The sequence below is a fragment of the Orcinus orca genome, chromosome 7, assembly GCF_937001465.1.
Source record: "Orcinus orca chromosome 7, mOrcOrc1.1, whole genome shotgun sequence".
NCBI classification, from domain to species: Eukaryota; Metazoa; Chordata; class Mammalia; order Artiodactyla; family Delphinidae; genus Orcinus; species Orcinus orca.
Window position 1 is genome coordinate 92,727,113 of NC_064565.1, and position 18,891 is coordinate 92,746,003.

General features: G+C 36.5%; 1 protein-coding gene across 13 annotated transcripts in view; it reads left to right on the plus strand.

The window, feature by feature from the left end:
- The window catches only part of PIKFYVE (phosphoinositide kinase, FYVE-type zinc finger containing), a 76,514-nt gene that overhangs the window by 14,246 nt on the left and 43,377 nt on the right, over nt 1-18,891 (plus strand). For 8 of the 13 annotated variants that reach the window (XM_004262782.4, XM_033428725.2, XM_033428728.2 and 5 more), the window contains 7 exons: nt 2,045-2,252; nt 4,054-4,143; nt 10,943-11,081; nt 12,227-12,384; nt 13,519-13,630; nt 14,606-14,753; nt 15,291-15,458. In XM_004262782.4, coding sequence (XP_004262830.1) covers nt 2,045-2,252; nt 4,054-4,143; nt 10,943-11,081; nt 12,227-12,384; nt 13,519-13,630; nt 14,606-14,753; nt 15,291-15,458 — 1,023 coding nt within the window. Of the gene's footprint in view, nt 1-2,044; nt 2,253-4,053; nt 4,144-10,942; nt 11,082-12,226; nt 12,385-13,518; nt 13,631-14,605; nt 14,754-15,290; nt 15,470-18,891 lie in introns of those variants that run through there. The other 5 variants (XM_049712097.1, XM_033428781.2, XM_049712098.1 and 2 more) reach the window with 2 other exon arrangements.

The window sequence follows — 18,891 nt, forward strand, 5'->3', positions numbered from 1 at the left end:
ATCCCTGGTCCGGGAAGGTCCCACATGCCATGGAGCAACTAAGCCCGTGTGCCACAACTACTGAGCCTGCGCGCCACAGCTACTGAAGCCCACGTGCCTAGAGCCCGTGCTCCGCAACAAGAGAAGCCACCGCAACGAGAAGCCCGTGCACCGCAACAAAGAGTAGCCCCTGCTCGCCACAACTAGAGAAAGCCCGTGCACAGCAACGAAGACCCAACGCAGCCAAAAATAAATAAATAAATAAGACTTGAGACAGAATTTTTTCCTTTTTTTAAGAATCCTCAGTCTTTGATCATAAGGCCTTCAAATGATTGGATGAGATCCATCCACATTATGGAGGGTAATCTGGTTAAAGTCAGCAGATGGTAAATATTAATCATGTCTTAAAAAAAAACCCTTCACAGTAACAACTAGACCATTGTTGGACCAAATAATCAGTCTTGCCAAGTTGACACATAAAATTAACCGTTGCAGATGGGACAATGAATTCTGGGCACAATTGTATATCCAGGCTGCGAATAAATACCTAGAATACCTAGGCACATAGAAACAGATCAATGAATGTTAAGTTATAGTGGTGTAGCAGTGCTATCTCTGTATCTGCTGTGCAACTTTCTGATTATATGTGTCTCTTGTCCCCAGTGGACTGAGTTCTTTGATGGCAGGGCTGTATCTCATCGACCTTTTTACCACATCCTTTAATTTAGGCATGCGCTCAGTAGGCCCTTGCTGGTGAGGATTCTTCAGGAAATGAGAACTTTTCTGGTCTGGGTTGGCTCCCTTTATTGATCTGATCATTTTCATTCTAACAGCTGAACGATGAAGGGAGATTTCCTTTACAGTGTAAGAACCAAGCCTTTGTTATGGCAACTTAAGAACCTTTCTGCAGGAGGTAATTTCATCTCCTTACTACAATTCTACTTTGGTCAGCCGGTGGTAGTATGTCCTAGCACTCTCATTTATCCTGGACTGGAATTCAATTTTTTTTTGGGGGCTCTTGATTGGAGATATCGTTCTTTAGATTCATCTGTTGAATCATGGTGTTAAAAATGAGTAACACAACAAGTGATATGTAACTTTGCTTAAAATACATGCATAATTTAATAAAGCTGAGTACTATGTAATAGTTTTCTTAAAATGAGAAATAAAAGACCCTTTATTGTACTTGGTAGTAATTATGGTAAAAACACAGTACAGTTGACTTTCAGAAGTCTTTTGTTCATGTCATTTCAGTTCTCTAAATGTTAATGGTAAAAAGAATTATGGTAGAATTGTTACGTAACATGTTATTAGTAAAGTTTAATTATCTTACCTCCTTTTTTAGTACACTAAATTGTTATAGAATCACACAAAAATTGTAACAGAAAAAGGGTAGAAATGAAAACTTACATTTGGGCAGGACTGCATCCTGAAAAAAGATGCATTTAAAATTATTAAATAGCCTTATTGTTTGTCTTCCCAAGAATATTTCATTTCCACCCTTACTTTCACTATAAGAATTTCCTTTATACTTCCCCCCCTATATTTCATATTGCTTGTAAGCCAATTTTGTTAGTTTGTTTTTAAAACTGTGCCCCCTTGTGGAGACCACTCTTCATGGCTTCATATAGATAGCTAAATAACATTTTCCTCCTTACTTGTATTTAGGGAAAAAGTGTTACTTCTATTTGTATTGGTTTATATACTCAATTAAAAAAATTTTTTTTCTTGAACATTCTGTCTCTGATAGATCCCTTACTTCATTTTTAGAACCTTGAGGAATATTCTTTTAGCAGAGTTTTCTAGTACCTTGAGTCATATTTTCTTGTTATAAATATTTGAGATAATTTGGATACCTCGATGGATTTTGCATAATGATGGTTTTTAAAATATATAACAGAGCTAACAAAGTTACTTTACTTTTAAAAGATGTCTTTTTTGGTAGTCTTTACTTGAGGATGGTTCCTGTTATTAGATTAACTAGTAACCCAAGGGTTTAATGTGTTCTGGTAAGTAATATGTTAGTTATCTTTTACTTAATTTTCTTTTTTTTTTTTCCTCCTAGGGGACCTCCGAGCCTGTACATACTGTAGAAAAATAGCCTTAAGTTATGCTCATTCCACAGACAGTAATTCCATTGGTGAAGACTTGAATGCTCTTTCAGATTCTCCTTCCTCTGTGTCTGTACTTGATCCGAGTGAACCCCGAACACCTGTAGGGAGTAGAAAAGCCAGCCGCAACATATTTTTAGAGGATGATTTTGCCTGGCAAAGGTACTGTCACTTACATGTAATTTTATTTATATTTGATAAATACTGATAGTCTTGTGACCTAAGGGTGCTTTAAGTTAACATTTAACTTCTTTGAATTGTTTCCTGAAAATACACCGTTTTCTCCTTTTTTCTCAGCTTGCCTTAGGAAGGATCACAGAAGATGTTTATGGATAGTGATAATGTTGACTAATTAGAATGTTAGCTCCACAAGAGGAGAGACTTTTTCTTGTTTGCTCTTCTACACCTGGCACCAAGAACAGTGTGTGGCGTATATATGATCCTGATAATATTTGTTGAATAAACAACAGAAGTTATTTCCATTAATAATTTCTAACGTAGCCTTCTTTGAGAAGGAGGATGCTCATAAGATTTGAGTTCATAATATTTGCAAATGAAATTAGATTTTTTTCCTTCCTGAGGAACATTTCATCTCTTCTTGTATGTCTAAATATGCTACACTGTCTGGTTGTGGAGGATGTTACTCTTTCTTTACCTGGAACTGTTTGAATTAGAATCCTAGATTCATCAGTTTCTGGTTGTTTTTCGTTAGCTAAATAATTTTCTCATGCATCGTACCAAATATGGCCACGTCAGAGTGCTTGAAGTTTTAAGTAGCATCTTTCTGTTATTTTCTCAGTTACCTCTTAATGGAGTGAGGAATTAATAGGTAAGCAATGAATTTAGACAAAAGTAAAAAATGAATGAATTATACCTACATTCAACATGTATGAATCTCGGGGATATAATGTGGAGGAGAAAAGAAAGTCACATATGATATAGCCAGTGATTATTTATAGAAAGTTCAAAAATATACAAATGAATACACTGTCTAGGGATACAAACATGGTAAACTTAAAGAAAAGGAGGAGAATGATAAATATAAAATTTACAACAGTAGTTTCATTGAGGGCAGGGAAGGGAATGGGATTGGGTCAGGGGAACAAGCACTTCAAAGTCGATGGTAATGTTCTTTTTCTTAAATTGCTCCATGGGTGCATTGGTGTTTGTGGCATCCTGATTCTTTATACCTTACATATATTTTATAAGTTTTAAAGATTGACTCTGCATTTAATGAACAAGAAAGAAAGGAGAGGGATTCTTCATTTACTTCAGTAAGCAATGCCATGTGGATGCCTGGCCCTGTTGTGTGAGCCCAGAATTGGCAAGTGTGATTTAATAAAACAAACCAGGTTTGAAAGCTTCCTGGGAGATGCTGGATAGATGTCAAAGGCAGAATAACTTTAGGTTCTGTGCTAATAGTTTAATGTTCATTCTCTTTTAGCCATCATATCTCTGTGGTAGGCACTACTTTCTCCTTTTGACAGATGTGGGTGCTGAAGTTCAGAGAGATTAAGTAACGTGCCCAAGGTCACACAACTAGTAAGAGGTAGAGCTTGCACTTGGACCTAGGTTTGTGTGACTCTGCAGTGCTATTCCACCTAGTTATGGGGACTGAGAATAACATATTTGAACTCAGGATTCCGGCCCCCCTCAAAGCACTTCAATTTTGTATATGTGATGTGAGAAGGAGTTCTACAAGTCACTCATCCAGCCAATTTTATTATTTTATTGACACCCATTATACTTAATATAACTCTCTTTATCGCTTTTTTGGTATTTGATATCCTTAAGACAAAAACCATCCTATTTCCACTTCAACTAAAAGAAGAGAACAAAAATGACCCATAAGCTGATCATTGCAGAAAAACAACCTGCTTTTAAATGTTAAAGCATTTTATTGAAATTGGATTTGCCTGTAACTCTCTTAAATCATCTCAGTATTTTCTTATTTTCTTTATAGTTTGATTCATCCAGACTCCTCAAATAATGCTCTTTCAACAAGACTTGTATCTGTTCAAGAGGACGCTGGGAAATCTCCTGCTCGAAATAGGTAAACTGCCAAATGAAAACACTGTTCTGTGTCTGGTTTTTCTTTTTTATAGTAATGAGAAGAACAGACATAAAATGGAGGGGATTGATTGTTATACACTTTCTTAGCTCTAAAAGCTGAACTAAACTATCGTTTCCTTTTTGCTAGTTAGCTGTCACTTGCATTCTCTCAGTGGCCATTTCTACTACTCTCTATTGGCTTCAGATCTCGGAAACTTCATTCCTTCTTTCTTCCCGCTTAACAGGTGACCTCTCTTTCAGTTACACAGCAAAGAGGGGAGATAACAGACGAGGATGTCCTCAACTCTTAACATCACTTACCAACTTGATTACAGTTGCAGCTCATGCTTTCTCTTTACTTCTGGTTCTCCACTTGTGTTCTGGTTCTCATCCCTTACTAGTTTTTATTAGTTACTCTATTAGTGTTCCTTATCTTTCACATCTCTCTGCTGACTCCTTACTGTCTGCATTTAAACAAACTCATGTCTTACCTATTAAAAACAAACAAACAAAAACCCTCCTTTGTGTTTTACCTCTAGTTATCTGTAGTCTCAATTTATTTTCTTAGGCAAATTCCTTGAAATAATAGCCCATAACTGTTCTATACCTGCACACTTCCTTCTCCTTTTCAACTTACTAGAGTGTTACTAACATCCACACCTCCCCACCAAAAATAGTCATTACAAAATCAATTGGTAAGTGGTTATAAACCTGAAGAACTAGATATCTGACTCACCATGGTTTAACATACTTTCAGTTTATTCTTCAACAAGTAATTAATAGGTACTTGTATAACAGTGAATCAAATAAACAAAAATTTAAAGCATATGAAAACATAAGGAATAGGGGAGGAGGTTGGAATTTTTGTGTTTTTTTTTAGATTTTTTTTTTGATGTGGACCATTTTTAAAGTCTTTGAATTTGTTACAATATTGCTTCTGTTTTATGTTTTGGATTTTTGGTGGTGAGGTGTGTGGGATCTTAGCTCCTCGACCAGGGGTTGAACCCCCCCCCCCCCCCGCACCGCCACCTGGCATTAGAAGGTGACGTCTTAACCATTGGACCACCAGGGAAGTCCCAAGGTTGGAATTTTGAATAGTGTGGTCAGTGAAGACCTCAGAGATGGTGATGTTTAAGCAAAGACTTGAGGAAGTGAGGGAGTAAGCCATGTGGAAATTTTGTAGAAGAGTTTACCAAGCAAACAGGGAATCGCTAATTTCTGAGAGGGAACATGCCTGGCAGGGAATAACAAAGAGTCCTGTGTGCCAGGAGTAGAACCTTCTTACAATTCATTGTAAGGGCTTTGTCGTTTAATGAGTGAGATGGGAAGCCGTTGGCGAGTTTCATTTTTTATTTATTTTGAAAATATTTTATACTTGCAAAAAAGTCGCAAGTAATAGAGTTAAATAAGTTTTCACATATTCTTCATTAAGGTTCACTAATTTACATTTTGCCCATTTGCTTTGTTACTTTTTTTTTCTAGACTATTTGAGAGTAAGTTGCAGACATCATCCTTTACTTCAAAAAAAACTTATAAACTTCACTTTGTAGAGCAGTTTTAGGTTCACAGCAGGATTGACGGGAAAGTACAGAGAGTTCCCATATCCCCCTGCTCCCCACAGCCTCCCTCACTATAACCATCTCACACTAGAGAGGCATGTTGTTAAAGCTGACGAACCTGCAATGACACAGCATTGTCACCCAAGTCTGTAGCTTACATTAGGGTTCACTCTTGGTGTTGTACATTTTGTGGGTTTAAACAAATATATAAGGACATATATTCACCATTATAGTAAAGTACAGAATAGTTTCCGTGTTTTAAAAATCCTCTGTGCTCTGCTTATTGATCCCTCCCTCCCTGCCTCACCCGTGGCAACCACTGATCTTTTTACTGTCTTCATAGTTTTGCCTTTTCCAGAATGTTATATAGTTGGAGTCATACAGTATATAATCTTTTCAGGTTGATTCCTTTCACTTAGTAATATGCATTTTAGTTTCCTTCTTGTGTTTTTATGGCTCGATAACTCATTTCTTTTTAGCAATGAAGAATATTCCATTGTCTGGAAGTACCACGGTTATATTTATCCACTCACCTATTGAAGGACATCTTGGTTGCTCCCAAGTTTTGGCAACTATGAATAAGGCTTCATAAACATCCATGTGCGGGTTTTCGTATGGATATGTTTTTTATTCATTTGGGTAAATACCAAGGATTGTGATCACTGGATCCTGTGGTTAAGAGTATGTTTAGTTTTGTGAGAAACTGCCAAACTCTCTTCTAAAATGGCTGTACTATTTTGCATTCCCACCAACAATGAATGGGAGTTCTGTTGTTACATATCCTTGGCAGTATTTGGTGTCATCTGTATTCTGGATTTTGGCCATTCTAATAGGTGTATAATGCTGTCTCATAATTTGCGTTTACCTAACGATGTGATGTTGAACATGTTTTCATATGCTTCCATCCTTTCCATCTGTATACATTCTTTGGTGACGTGTCTGTCTAGGCTTTGGCCCATTTTTTAACTGAGTTTCCTTATTGTTGAGTTTTAAGAGTTCTTTGTATATTTTGGATAACCGTCCTTCGTCAAATGGGTCTTTCGCAGATATTTTCTCCCAGTCTCTGGCTTGTCTGCTGACTCTCTTGCTGTTGTCTTTTGCAGAGCATAAGTTTTTAATTTTAATGAAGTACAGCTTATCAATTTTTCATGGATTATGCTTTCGTGTTGTATCCAAAAAGTCATCTCCATACCCTAGGTCATCTAGATTTTCTCCTATGTAATTTTCTGGAGTTAGTTTTACGTTTTACATTTAGGTCTGTGATTCATTTGGAGTTAATTTTTTAGAAAGGTAGAAGGTATGTGTCTAGGTTAATTTTTTTGCATGTGTATGTCCAGTTGTTCCAGCACCATTTGTTGAAAAGACTGTCTTTGCTCCATTGTATTGCCTTTTCTCCTTCATCAAAGATTAGTGACTATATTTATGTGGATCTGTTTCTGGGCTCCCTGTTTTGTTCCATTGATCTATTTGTTCTTTTACCAGTACCACATTGTCTTGGTTACTGTAGCTTTATGGTAAGTCTTAAAGTTGGATTGTGTCAGTCCTCCGACTTTGTTCTTCTCCTTCAGTATTATGCTGGCTATTCTGGGTCTTTTGCCTCAACATATAAACCTTAGAATCAGTTTGTCAGCATCCACAGAATAACTTGCTGGGATTTTGATTGAGATTGTATTGAATCTGTAGATCAGGTTGAGAAGAACTGACACCTTCACAATATTGAGTCTTCCTATCCATGAACAATGACTATTTCTCCATTAATTTAGTTCTTTGATATCTTTCATCAGAGTTTTGTGGTTTTCCTCATTCAGATCTTGTATATATTTTGTGAGATTTATACCTAAGTATTTCATTTTTTTGGGTGCTGATGTAAATGGTAATGTGTTTTAATTTTTTTTTTTTTTTTTTGTGGTACGCGGGCCTCTCACTGCTGCAGCCTCTCCCGCCACAGAGCACAGGCTCTGGACGCGCAGGCCCAGCGGCCATGGCTCACGGGCCCAGCTGCTCTGCGGCATGTGGGATCCTCCCGGACCGGGGCACAAACCTGCGTCCCCTGCATCAGCAGGTGGACTCTCAACCACTGCGCCACCAGGGAAGCCCTGTGTTTTAATTTTTAACTTCACTTATTCATTGCTGTTATATAGGGAAGTGACTGACTTTTGTATATTAACTTTGCATCATGCAACCTTGCTATAGTTCTGGGAGTTTTTTTGGTTGATTCTTTCAGATTTTTACACAGATGACCATGCCGTCTGTGAAGAAAGACAGTTTTAATTCTTCCTTCCCATTCTGTATTCCTTTTATTTCCTTTTCTTATTACATTAGCTAGTGCTTCCAGTATGATTTTGAAAATAAGTGTTAAGAGAGGACATCCTTGCCTTGTTCCTGCCTGAGCAGTTGACAGAGTTGCCATTTATTGATATGGGGAAGAGGGGAGGAACATTTAGACATGTTCAATTTGAGATACCTTCTAGACATCCAACTGAGATATCAAATAGTTGGAGGTATACATCTAGAGTTCAGGAGAGGAGTGTAAGTCGGAGATATAAACTTGGGTGTTGTTATCATGTGGATGGTATTTAAAACTATGAACCTGTGTGGAGATAATCAAAAGAGTGAGTGTGGAAAGTGAGGAAGTACAGACCAGGGACTGAGACTGGGGAAATGAGGAGGAACCAGAAAAGGAGACTGAGAAGGAGAGACTAGTGATAAGGTGAAAGGGAGTCAGGAGAGTGTGTTGTCTTAGTAGCCAAGTGAAGAAAGTATTGTATTTCAGGGAAGAGGGAGTTATCCTGCTGATATGTCAAATGAGATGAGGAGTAAAAACTGATTATGGGATTTAACAATAACAGTGGTATAGGCCATTTCAGTGGGTTGTTCGGGGATCTGGCGAAAGTGGAAGAAGAATTGGAGACGAGTTTTGTTATACTGAAGCAGGGGAATGCACTAGAAGAATGTGAAGTCAAGACAGTTTTTTAAAAGATGGGACAATTTCCAAGATTCCTGTTGGCACATATACAAATGTAGAGATAGCTCTGCTAGTTTACAGTGTATCTCTGTGTGTTTTGAATTAGTGCTAATATTGATGTATGTCTTTAGGAAAGATGTAATTTAGTCAGTGAGTACTGTCTCTAAATAAAATTTTAGCTAGCATTCTTACCACTAGGCTACTTATTTGAATATTTGACAACAAAATTGACTAATTTTCTTTTACTTTCATTGCCACTATATCAGAATATGTGTAGGGATGATGGACTTTTAGAGAAGAAGAATGCATGGATAAAGCACATATTGGACAAGAGACTTTAATTGGTTGAATAAGACATAGTGGCAACTTTTCACTAAAAGAACATGCCAAGTCATGAAGAAGAAAAAAAAAAAAGAGGAAAAAAAACCCATGAAGAACTGGTTATTTAAAAAGTCTTGTTTATAGACTATATTTATTTGATATCAGGGTTTCTTATTAAGAATGATTTTTTTGCCTAAACCTGTTACAGACCTGTGGATAATTTCTTAAATTATTTTACGAGTATCTTTATGCTAGGAGAACATAGGTTTTCAATTGAGACCTGGTTTGAATGGCAGTCCTGTTATTTATTAGCTGAGTTAGACAAATTCCTTAATCTCTGACTCTTGATTTCTTTATCTGTAGAATGGATCTAGTTGTACATATTCAGTAGGATTCTGTGAGACCAAATGAGGGAAAATACATCCTGGGAGGGACTTGAACACATTGTAGATGCTTCTGCCTTTTATCCTTTATATAGAAGCTAAATTGGGTTTCATTTTCTCTGTGTAGAAGCTAACTAAATTTCTAGTTAAAATTTATTTATAAGTAAATGCTTGCTGCTGTTGATATTTCATTTGCAAGTCACTTATCTGGTAACTTATTGATATTACACTTACCTAATGATTGACTGTAAACTTTAGAAATACAATTTTTTCCTGTGTTAAAAAAAAAGGATATTTTGTAAGTACTTATATACCAAGAGAGGAAATAAATTTTCACTACTTTTTCTATTGATCAAATTCAAAATAATAATTGAGGACAATATTTTTAACATAGGTCTACTAATGAGAAGAAAGGAATTCTTTTTCGGGGGATGATTTTGCTGAGTTGGGGTTCAAAATTAGGGGGTTTCTTGTCATCAGAATATTATAGATGTTCAACTAAAAAAAAACTCGTTAGTTCAGTGGTTATGCAAAAAGTTTTTGGATTGTGGGCCATAATTTCCCATGCCTGATCTGCAAGATTTTTTCTGCATTTAGACTGTGATGCTTTGTATTTGTCAATTAAAAAAAAAGAAAACACCCTAATTTTCAGCATTTTAAGAAGAGTTTGTATTTATTCCTTTGAGATATTACTGCTGTATGAACTAAATCTATAATTTTTTTTCTGTAGTTTTTTCATGATGACTTTTTTTTAAACATCTTTATTGGGATATAATTGCTTTAGAGTGATGTGTTAGTTTCTGCTTTATAACAAAGTGAATCAGCTGTACATATACATATATCCCTATATCTCCTCCCTCTTGCATCTCCCTCCCACCCTCCTTATCCCACCCCTCTAGGTGGTCACAAAGCACTGAGCTGATCTCCCTGTGCTATGCAGCTGCTTCCCACTAGCTATCTATTTTACATTTGGTAGTGTATATATGTCCATGCCACTCTCTCACTTTGTCCCAGCTTACCCTTCCCCCTCCCCGTGTCCTCAAGTCCATCCTCTACGTCTGCGTCTTTATTCCTGTCCTGCCCGTAGGTTCTTCAGAACCATTTTTTTTTTTTTTTAGATTCCATATATATGTGTTAGCATATGGTATTTGTTTTTCTCTTTCTGACTTACTTTACTCTGTATGACAGACTCTAGGTCCATCCACCTCACTACAAATAACTCAATTTCGTTTCTTTTTGTGGCTCAGTAATATTCCATTGTATATATATGCCATATCTTCTTTATCCATTCATCTCTCTATGGACACTTAGGTTCATAATGACTTTCTTTTAAACTTAATTTGAAATAATTACAGACTAACATAGAAGTTGGAAATAATAGTGCAGAGAATTTCTGGATACTCTTGTCTCAACTTCCCCAATGATAGTATCATACATAACCATCATAACTACTTTTAAAAGTGCCCTTAACATTGGCAAGTAACCATTTATTTAAAAATGAACTTTCATTGTAATCCTGTTTATTGATGAAGAACTTACAACTGTGTTTTCACTTTCTGTTTTTATTTCCAGATCAGCCAGCATTACTAACCTGTCACTGGATCGATCTGGGTCTCCCATGGTACCATCATATGAGACATCTGTCAGTCCCCAGGCTAACCGAACATATGTTAGGACAGAGACCACTGAGGATGAACGCAAAATTCTTCTGGTACCGGTCTAGTGTCTTTGACCCATTGCAACTTTTGAGCATAAAGAATGTTTATCTCACTAATTATTTTTTTAAGACAAATACAAATGAAATAGCCAGTTATCATATAAATTAAATAGAGGAAATAATTTGCTTAAGTTTTTCTTAGGATGACCTGAAATTGGTCAAGCATTCCATGCTCATATGCTACATTAATATTTTCTTGACTGCTTTCATCTGGCAAAATCAGAATTCAGATGCTTACATAATACTAGAGCTTAACTTAGAGTTAGGTCCCAGATCGCTGTTTAAACTTCGGAACATGTTTCTTATATACATGGAATACTTTTCAGAGATTTAATATTATATGTTTAAATAGGTAGTAATCAGTTGTTTATTGAATTTATCTTTGTAAAATACTGTGTTCAAACATAAGAGTGACTCAAAGAAATGGAAGATATGGCTTCTGTCCTCAGGTTTATAATTCAGAAGGTATAGAGATGAGAATAAGCATGGCATTTTTTGTGGACTGAAGTGAGGTCTATTAATTGGGAGATGTTGGGAGGGATATTAAGTTCAATTCTGTGGGCAATGAGAATGGAAAGTTATTTGGGGCTACTTGGTGGAAGGTGGTGAATTCAGTCTCTATAAGTTTTAGATTAGAACCTGTAGGTGCTGAGCAGTGTTGAGGTTTTTTTGAGCAGGGAGTAATTCCTTGATGGCCTTTCTCTAGGAAATTCACCTGGCAGTTGGGTATATGAGAGAATGGTAAGAATCTGGGTGGGGTAAAAGCTACAGAAAGTTACTTTAGATTAATGTGATTCACTGTTCCCGCCTTCTCTTTTGTTCTGTCTCCAAAGAGGGGTGTGACATTCTGTGTTTAGATAATCAGGAGACTGTAGTATGTGCCATTGACTGAAAAAAAAATTATTTGGGATAGTTTTGTTTTTTTTTTCCTCAAGAGAAAAAGTTGTGTTTGCAATTAGATGAGCTGAGTTCAAGCTGTTCCCCATGCATGTGTCATTTCTATTAAATCATGTCAGTTAGCTATGACAAAAAAATCTGAATTGAGTTTCCTTTTATGAATCTAAAAATCACAAGAAGCAGTCTGAAAAGGTATATAGCATCCTCTCAGGAGTAATTACTTCCTCATAATGTGATTTCAGGACAGTGTTCAGTTAAAAGACCTGTGGAAAAAAATCTGCCATCATAGTAGCGGAATGGAGTTTCAGGATCACCGCTACTGGCTGAGAACTCATCCCAACTGCATTGTAGGAAAGGAGTTAGTCAACTGGTTAATCCGAAATGGACACATTGCTACAAGGTAATGGAGCTTAAGAAAGACTTTTTGATATTATTTATGAATTTATTTTTAATGACATATCATGTAGATATAAAGGGAGCAAATTTCTTTGTGAGTGGGGTGCTGCTTGTTTTCTGCATTTGGTGTTTGGGGTGCTAATTACTCAACCCTCCTCCCTTCTGAGTTGTAATAAGTAAAGAATAGATGCAAGGAGCCAAATGGGGTCACAGTTCACATTATTTATTAAAAGCAGAAATGTGCAGTTAATTCCCAAAGCCCAGAGCTCTCTAGTTAAGCCGGATTGGGGAATGCAGCTAGATCCTAAGGCCACAGTAGATTCTCCTGCTACTGCTCCCTAATCTGAACTTTCAACCTGTCTTGAGAATTGGGTCCATTAACCACACCTGGAGTGTCCTACCCTGCCTCACAAATCATTTGTGAGAAAGAGACAGACAGGTCTTGTTGCCTTTCAGGGTAATGCGTCACCTGGCTTTTCTGCTTGCTTAGAAGAAACAAGTATGTAGGAAGAGAAGAAACAGCTGTAAGCAGTGAAGCCCTGGGTTCCAGTTTGGGTTGTATCTCTTTTTAGTTTTGTGCCCTTCGTCAAGTTATTCAATCTCTTAGAGACTTGACCTCTCAGCTCTAATATGAGGACAATTTGTGATCCTATGAAGAAGCTGTGAGAATGAAATAATATGGGCTAATGTGTTTGGTACATTGCCATATAAATGTAATGTGTTAATAAGTGTCTATTTCGTGTATATATATAGATATACATTTTATATCTATATTTATAATATTTGGTATTGTCTTCTCATCAAAGACTGTAAGCTCCTTGAGGACAGGAGCCATGCTATTCTCAACACTTTTTACTCCTAGTAAGTACAGGGGTATGCATGCACTGAGTACTTGTAAATGTTTGTGTAATTGAAATTAGGTTTTCTTGGGACTGGTTCTCCTTTACTATGGTACATGGGAAGATCTTTTAATTTAGCTTCAAGTCTCTCTTGTTTTATCCCTCACCTATCCAAGGACCATTTGAAATTCCAACTCTGATTAGAATGGAAAAAAAATTCAGTTTGTGTCTCATCTTGTACTTGTAAAATTATTCTGACTGACTTTTAAAAGTTTTCTTTTCTCTTGGTCTTGATTCAGGGCACAAGCTATAGCAATTGGACAGGCAATGGTGGATGGACGTTGGCTGGATTGTGTCAGTCATCACGACCAGCTCTTCAGGGATGAGTATGCGCTGTACAGACCGCTGCAGGTAGTGTTCAGTGGTACCGCCAATGAGAGTATAGTGAGCTTTGTTGCCAAGTCTTCTTCATCAGTGGGAATAAAAACTAGTTGAATTACCCAAAGATACACTTTTCTAACATGTTTTCCCTGCCATTTGAGGAAAGTTAAACATTTTTACTTGATAGGTAGTGGTGATTAAAAAACCCATTGGAATCAAACACTATTCAGTTGGTGTGGCTTCTCTTAGGCTTGGCTTTGTGATATTGTAGTTGCTTGTCATTTATCTTCAGTGGTTTTCAGTTTTACTATGTCTGTAGTTTTAGGACTAAGAGGGAGTATATATAGTAAAATAATTGAAAAAACTTAATGGTACCATTGCAGTAGATTTTGACTCTATAGCAGTATTTAAATGTATAGTAATGGTAAAACGGTGAATATTCTCTTTTCTGGTTTTTATTTTTTTACTTTAATTAGGAAATTGGAAATTACTTAAAGATAGAACTTTTAAAAAAGATATACTTTCACTTTTGGTTTATGTTAATTTGATATAAATAATATTCAGTAACACCTTTGTGAACTAAAATTGAAAAATCAGTGATTGATTAGAAAAGACAAATGACCCAAAACACTAGTGTGGTGGTATGTGTTAAAATCTAACAGTTGTTTTCCAGGATGTTGGCACAGGGTTAGGATAAATTCTAAGCTGTCTTTACTCTCAGGAATAAAAGATGAAATGAAACACTATAAAATCTGTATATTATGTTTTGTTCGTAATATGCTGCCTTTAAGCTTACTGATTCATAAATATTATAATTGTAAGAGTGGAGTTGCCAGCATGATGCTGGTTTACAACTTAGCTTTTATTAATTTGCTTATTTTTACATAAATTTATTTAGTGGTTAGCCTTGTACAAATATTGGGCTAGAATTTATTTGTAGTGTGACAGCTTCAACATTGTTGCCATTGAGGGTCAATTGCTTGGATCCTGTCTTGACCCTTTCAGAGTACAGAATTTTCCGAGACCCCTTCTCCGGACAGTGACTCAGTGAACTCTGTGGAAGGACACTCTGAGCCATCCTGGTTTAAAGACATAAAGTTTGATGACAGCGACACAGAGCAGATAGCTGAAGAAGGTGACGATAATTTGACCAGTGAGTTTCACTTTCTGACATTTTAGTTTTTATGAATCATTACTGTGTACGTATGATAAAATGAGTGTTTTGTTTATGTAGTTGAAACAGTCCTACTTTTAAGATTTATGGCTCCAACTAAATGTAACAACATCTGATAGCAATCCTTGTCCTAGATACAGTATTTTCTTAAACAACTTGTTAGGCTACTGGTGTTTTCAGATTTTGCCGTAGTCTTTAGTTTGCAGCAGCTTAAAAATAACTCCAAGCTAATATTGCAGTAGACAACTTTCTCACCTCTTCACTATGATATCAGACCTTCTCTCTGCAGAACCTCCAACATATTTCTTCATTTTAAAAATTCATTTTATATTTAACTTGCTCAAATTTTATTAAGTCTACACAGAAGTACATGAAAATACTGTATCCATTTTGGTATTGCACATTGGGCTTGTATATTAAAAAAAACATTTTTCTCCTTTCCTCCAATACCCTGATGAAACCCATTTTTACTCCCCTCCTCTCCCTATATTTCTTTCCCCTCCCCAACACTAAAAGATTCTGCCAGTCCTAGCAAGCGCACATCAGTAAGCAGTTTCCAGTCCACAGTGGACAGTGACTCAGCCGCTTCTATCAGCCTGAACGTGGAGCTGGACAACGTGAACTTCCATATCAAGAAGCCCTCCAAGTACCCACATGTGCCCCCTCACCCTGCTGACCAAAAAGGTAGGAGGTAGTCACCATCTGCAATCCAAACACAGGCTGGAGAGATCTCAAGCCAGCTTGTCCTTCTGGCTTCCTCTGACCCCTATGGCTGAGGGGATTTGGTATGGGTTTTGGTCCACCCCTTCTCATTTTCCCCACACCTCTTCCCCACATGTTTGTTTTTTTTTTTGGTTGGTTCTGGTTCCTTTTATTTCTTGTTTTCTACCTCAGTACCACCACACCCAGTTTAAAGCTTGTAGTCTTTAAAAGGAAACTACATCTGACTGCTTTTCCCTTAGCATAATGTGCAACTTCCAAGGTGGCATTTCTTTGCATTTATAACATGGATGTTCTGCTCTATTCATTTCTCTTTCTTCATTTAATATTTTAAAGCTTATTTGCTTATGCTATTACCCAGTAGCATAGTATTCCACTAAACCTTTCCAGATGCTTGAACTAGATTGGTGAAAAACATTCACACATTCCAAAACATCTTTCTACTCTAATTTAAAATGCTTATTGTGCATATGCTATATTTATAAAAAAGGTTTCTTCTTTAATACAAAACAAATTCATTCTTTTAGCTGTCTTATTTGAGGCTTTAGTCTACTGAAAAATAATAATTCAAAGACATTCGGTATAAAAGGAAAAATAAGGTAAACCATTACTAAAATCTAACATAGCAGTACATAGAAATGAAATGCTTTCTTTAAAAATGGATGATGATGTTTACTTTGTTGGATATAATTAAAAGGAAATTTAAATTTTAGCTCTAAAGTGGCATTAGTAAAGGTAAATAAATAAAAAATACATAATTGGGAATTCCTTGGCGGTCCAGTGGTTAGGACCCTGCACTTCACCGCAGGTGGCACGAGTTCGATCCCTGGTCAGGGAACTAAGGTCCCACATGCTGTGCGGCCAAAAACAGGAAAAAAACATAAGTAATAAGTAACTGTGGCATTTCATTATGTTACAGTAACTGAAAAAACATTATTCTACAGATGAAGCAGTTTATTCCATGATTTCACCTGTACTTTGAATTTTTAATATTTAGCCCTCTAAATTTGAATTGTCTCCTTACTTAGATCTGAAATTCCTGCCTAATTCTTTGCTGCTGCCTACTTTGAGCCTCAGAATATTATCAGAAGATAGAAGCTTTTGAATGTAAACTTCTATGCTAAAATAATTGGAAACAAATTAACATTTCTACAACAGATTTCTCATAATTGTTGATATTAGCCACTATCATCAAGATGTGGTAAAATGGCATTTAAGGGTTATAGTAATAAAAAGGTATATCTTATTTAAGAATAGAAACTTAGAGAGGGTGTGAGAAAAGAGGAGACCTGACTAGCATTGAGCACAAGTAAGATACACATCTTTATGGGAATCCTCAAAGCAGAAATTGGAAAAATGATGGCAGACATTTGGGTGAGTATGAAAGGACAGTGAAGCAGACGTGGCACTTGTGGGAGAATTAACTGTAGACTGTGGTCACATGGAGGATATTGGATTTTTGTAATATAAATGACATGTGGTTCAGAGGTGGGATGATCTGTGGAGGATATCTGTTCTCTGGACACTTCTGTTGGCAATTTCATTGTGCTGAAAGAAGAGTGTGAAATACATTTTTGACTTGCTGGTGATTTCATCTCTTGTAAAGTTAAGGAACTTTTGAAAATCATGAAGAAAGTGACCTGTCATCACGCAGCTGATAATAGCAAAAGGTGGACTGCTGAGCACAGTCAGGCACTTGCTTTAGGAAACCTAACTTCATAATGTTGGGGGAAGAATGGGAGTAGAAGGCTCCGATAATGACGTTTTTACAGTACAACCTCAAACTGCATTTATAAGGAAAATTAAAGGGGCAGCACCTGCAGTTGGAAAAAAACCCATCATGACTCCTCTGGCAACTTTCTCATCTCAACCTTTAAAAATTTTTTTCTAGAAAAATTGTGAGAGGAAACCTTCATATGAGGATCAGTCTGAAAGAGGGCCCAGTGCTTTTAGAAAAGTGGCAGGATAGCAGAAGTCCAGACTGCACTGAAGATTGGAGGAAATGCCAAGGATATCTTGGGAAAGATTTTTAAAATTGTGATGCAAAGAAAGAAAAATTAGGCCAGTTATTTGGAGAAGTTGATACAATATTAATTGACCTTTTTTTTTTTTTAACCTCTGTCAAGATAATCTTAACCAGGAAAGAACACTCTCTGTTAAGAGGACGTGAAGTCCAAAATAATGAAGAGTTAGAGAATGCCTTGTTGTTGTTTTTTTTCCCTTCTAGTTTTACTGAGATATAATTGACATAAAGCACTGTGTAAGTTTAACGTGTGCAGCATAAGTTTAGTGAACATCCATCATCTCATATAGATAGAAAATTAAAGAAATAGGAAAAATTCTTTTCTTTGTGATGAGAACTCTTAGAATTTACTCTCTTGACAACTTTCATATATGACATACAGCAGTGTTAATTGTATTTATTGTGTTGTACATCCGTCCCTAGTACTGGAAGTTTCTACCTTTTGACTGCCTTCGTCTAATTTCCCCTTCCCCACCCCCTTCCTCTAGTAACTGCCAATCTGATCTCTTTTTCTGAGTTTGTTTTTGAAGTATAATTGACCTCCAACTGTTACACATCATAGTGATTCCATATTTCTATACATTTTGAAATGATCACCAGTTAAGTCTAGTTACAGTATGTCACTGTACAAAGATATTACATAGTTATTGACTATATGCCCCACCTTGTATATTTTACACCCATGACTTAGTTATTTTGCAACTGAAAGTTTGTACCCCTAATCTTCCTTACCTATTTCTTTTCTCCTTCCACCCCCTCCCCTCTGGCAACCCCTGTTTGTTCTCTGTATCTGTAACTCTCTTTCTTTTCTGTTCTGTTTCTTCATTTGTTTTGTTTTTGAGATTGCACAAATAAGTGAAATCATACAGAATTTGTCTTTCTCTGACTCATTTCACCTAACATAATACCCTCTAGTTCCACCCATGTTTTCAGAAATGGCAAGATTTTATTCTTTCTTGTGGCTGAGTACTATTACATTGTATATGTGTACACACACACACACATACACACACACACACACTCACACTCACACACACACACACACTCACACTCACACTCACATACCCACCTACCCCAGAAAGAAGGTAATTATTAGATTGACCTCTTAGGTCATTTGCAACCTTGAGAGCTTGTATTTGAGGACCGTATAAATCCCTTAATAAACATTTCTGGCTTTCACAGTTCTCTCTTGTTAGTTTTTAGCATACTAACAGGAATTTTTCTTGTGAAGTTGAGATACAATAAATTATTTTTTTCTTCACTGTAATTACAAGGAACACTGGTTGCCAGAAAATAAAGGTCGTCAGAGTGACCTAGTTAGGGAAGTGAAAGACTTCCTCTGCTTCTGGTTTTCATTTCTCTTAAATAAAAATG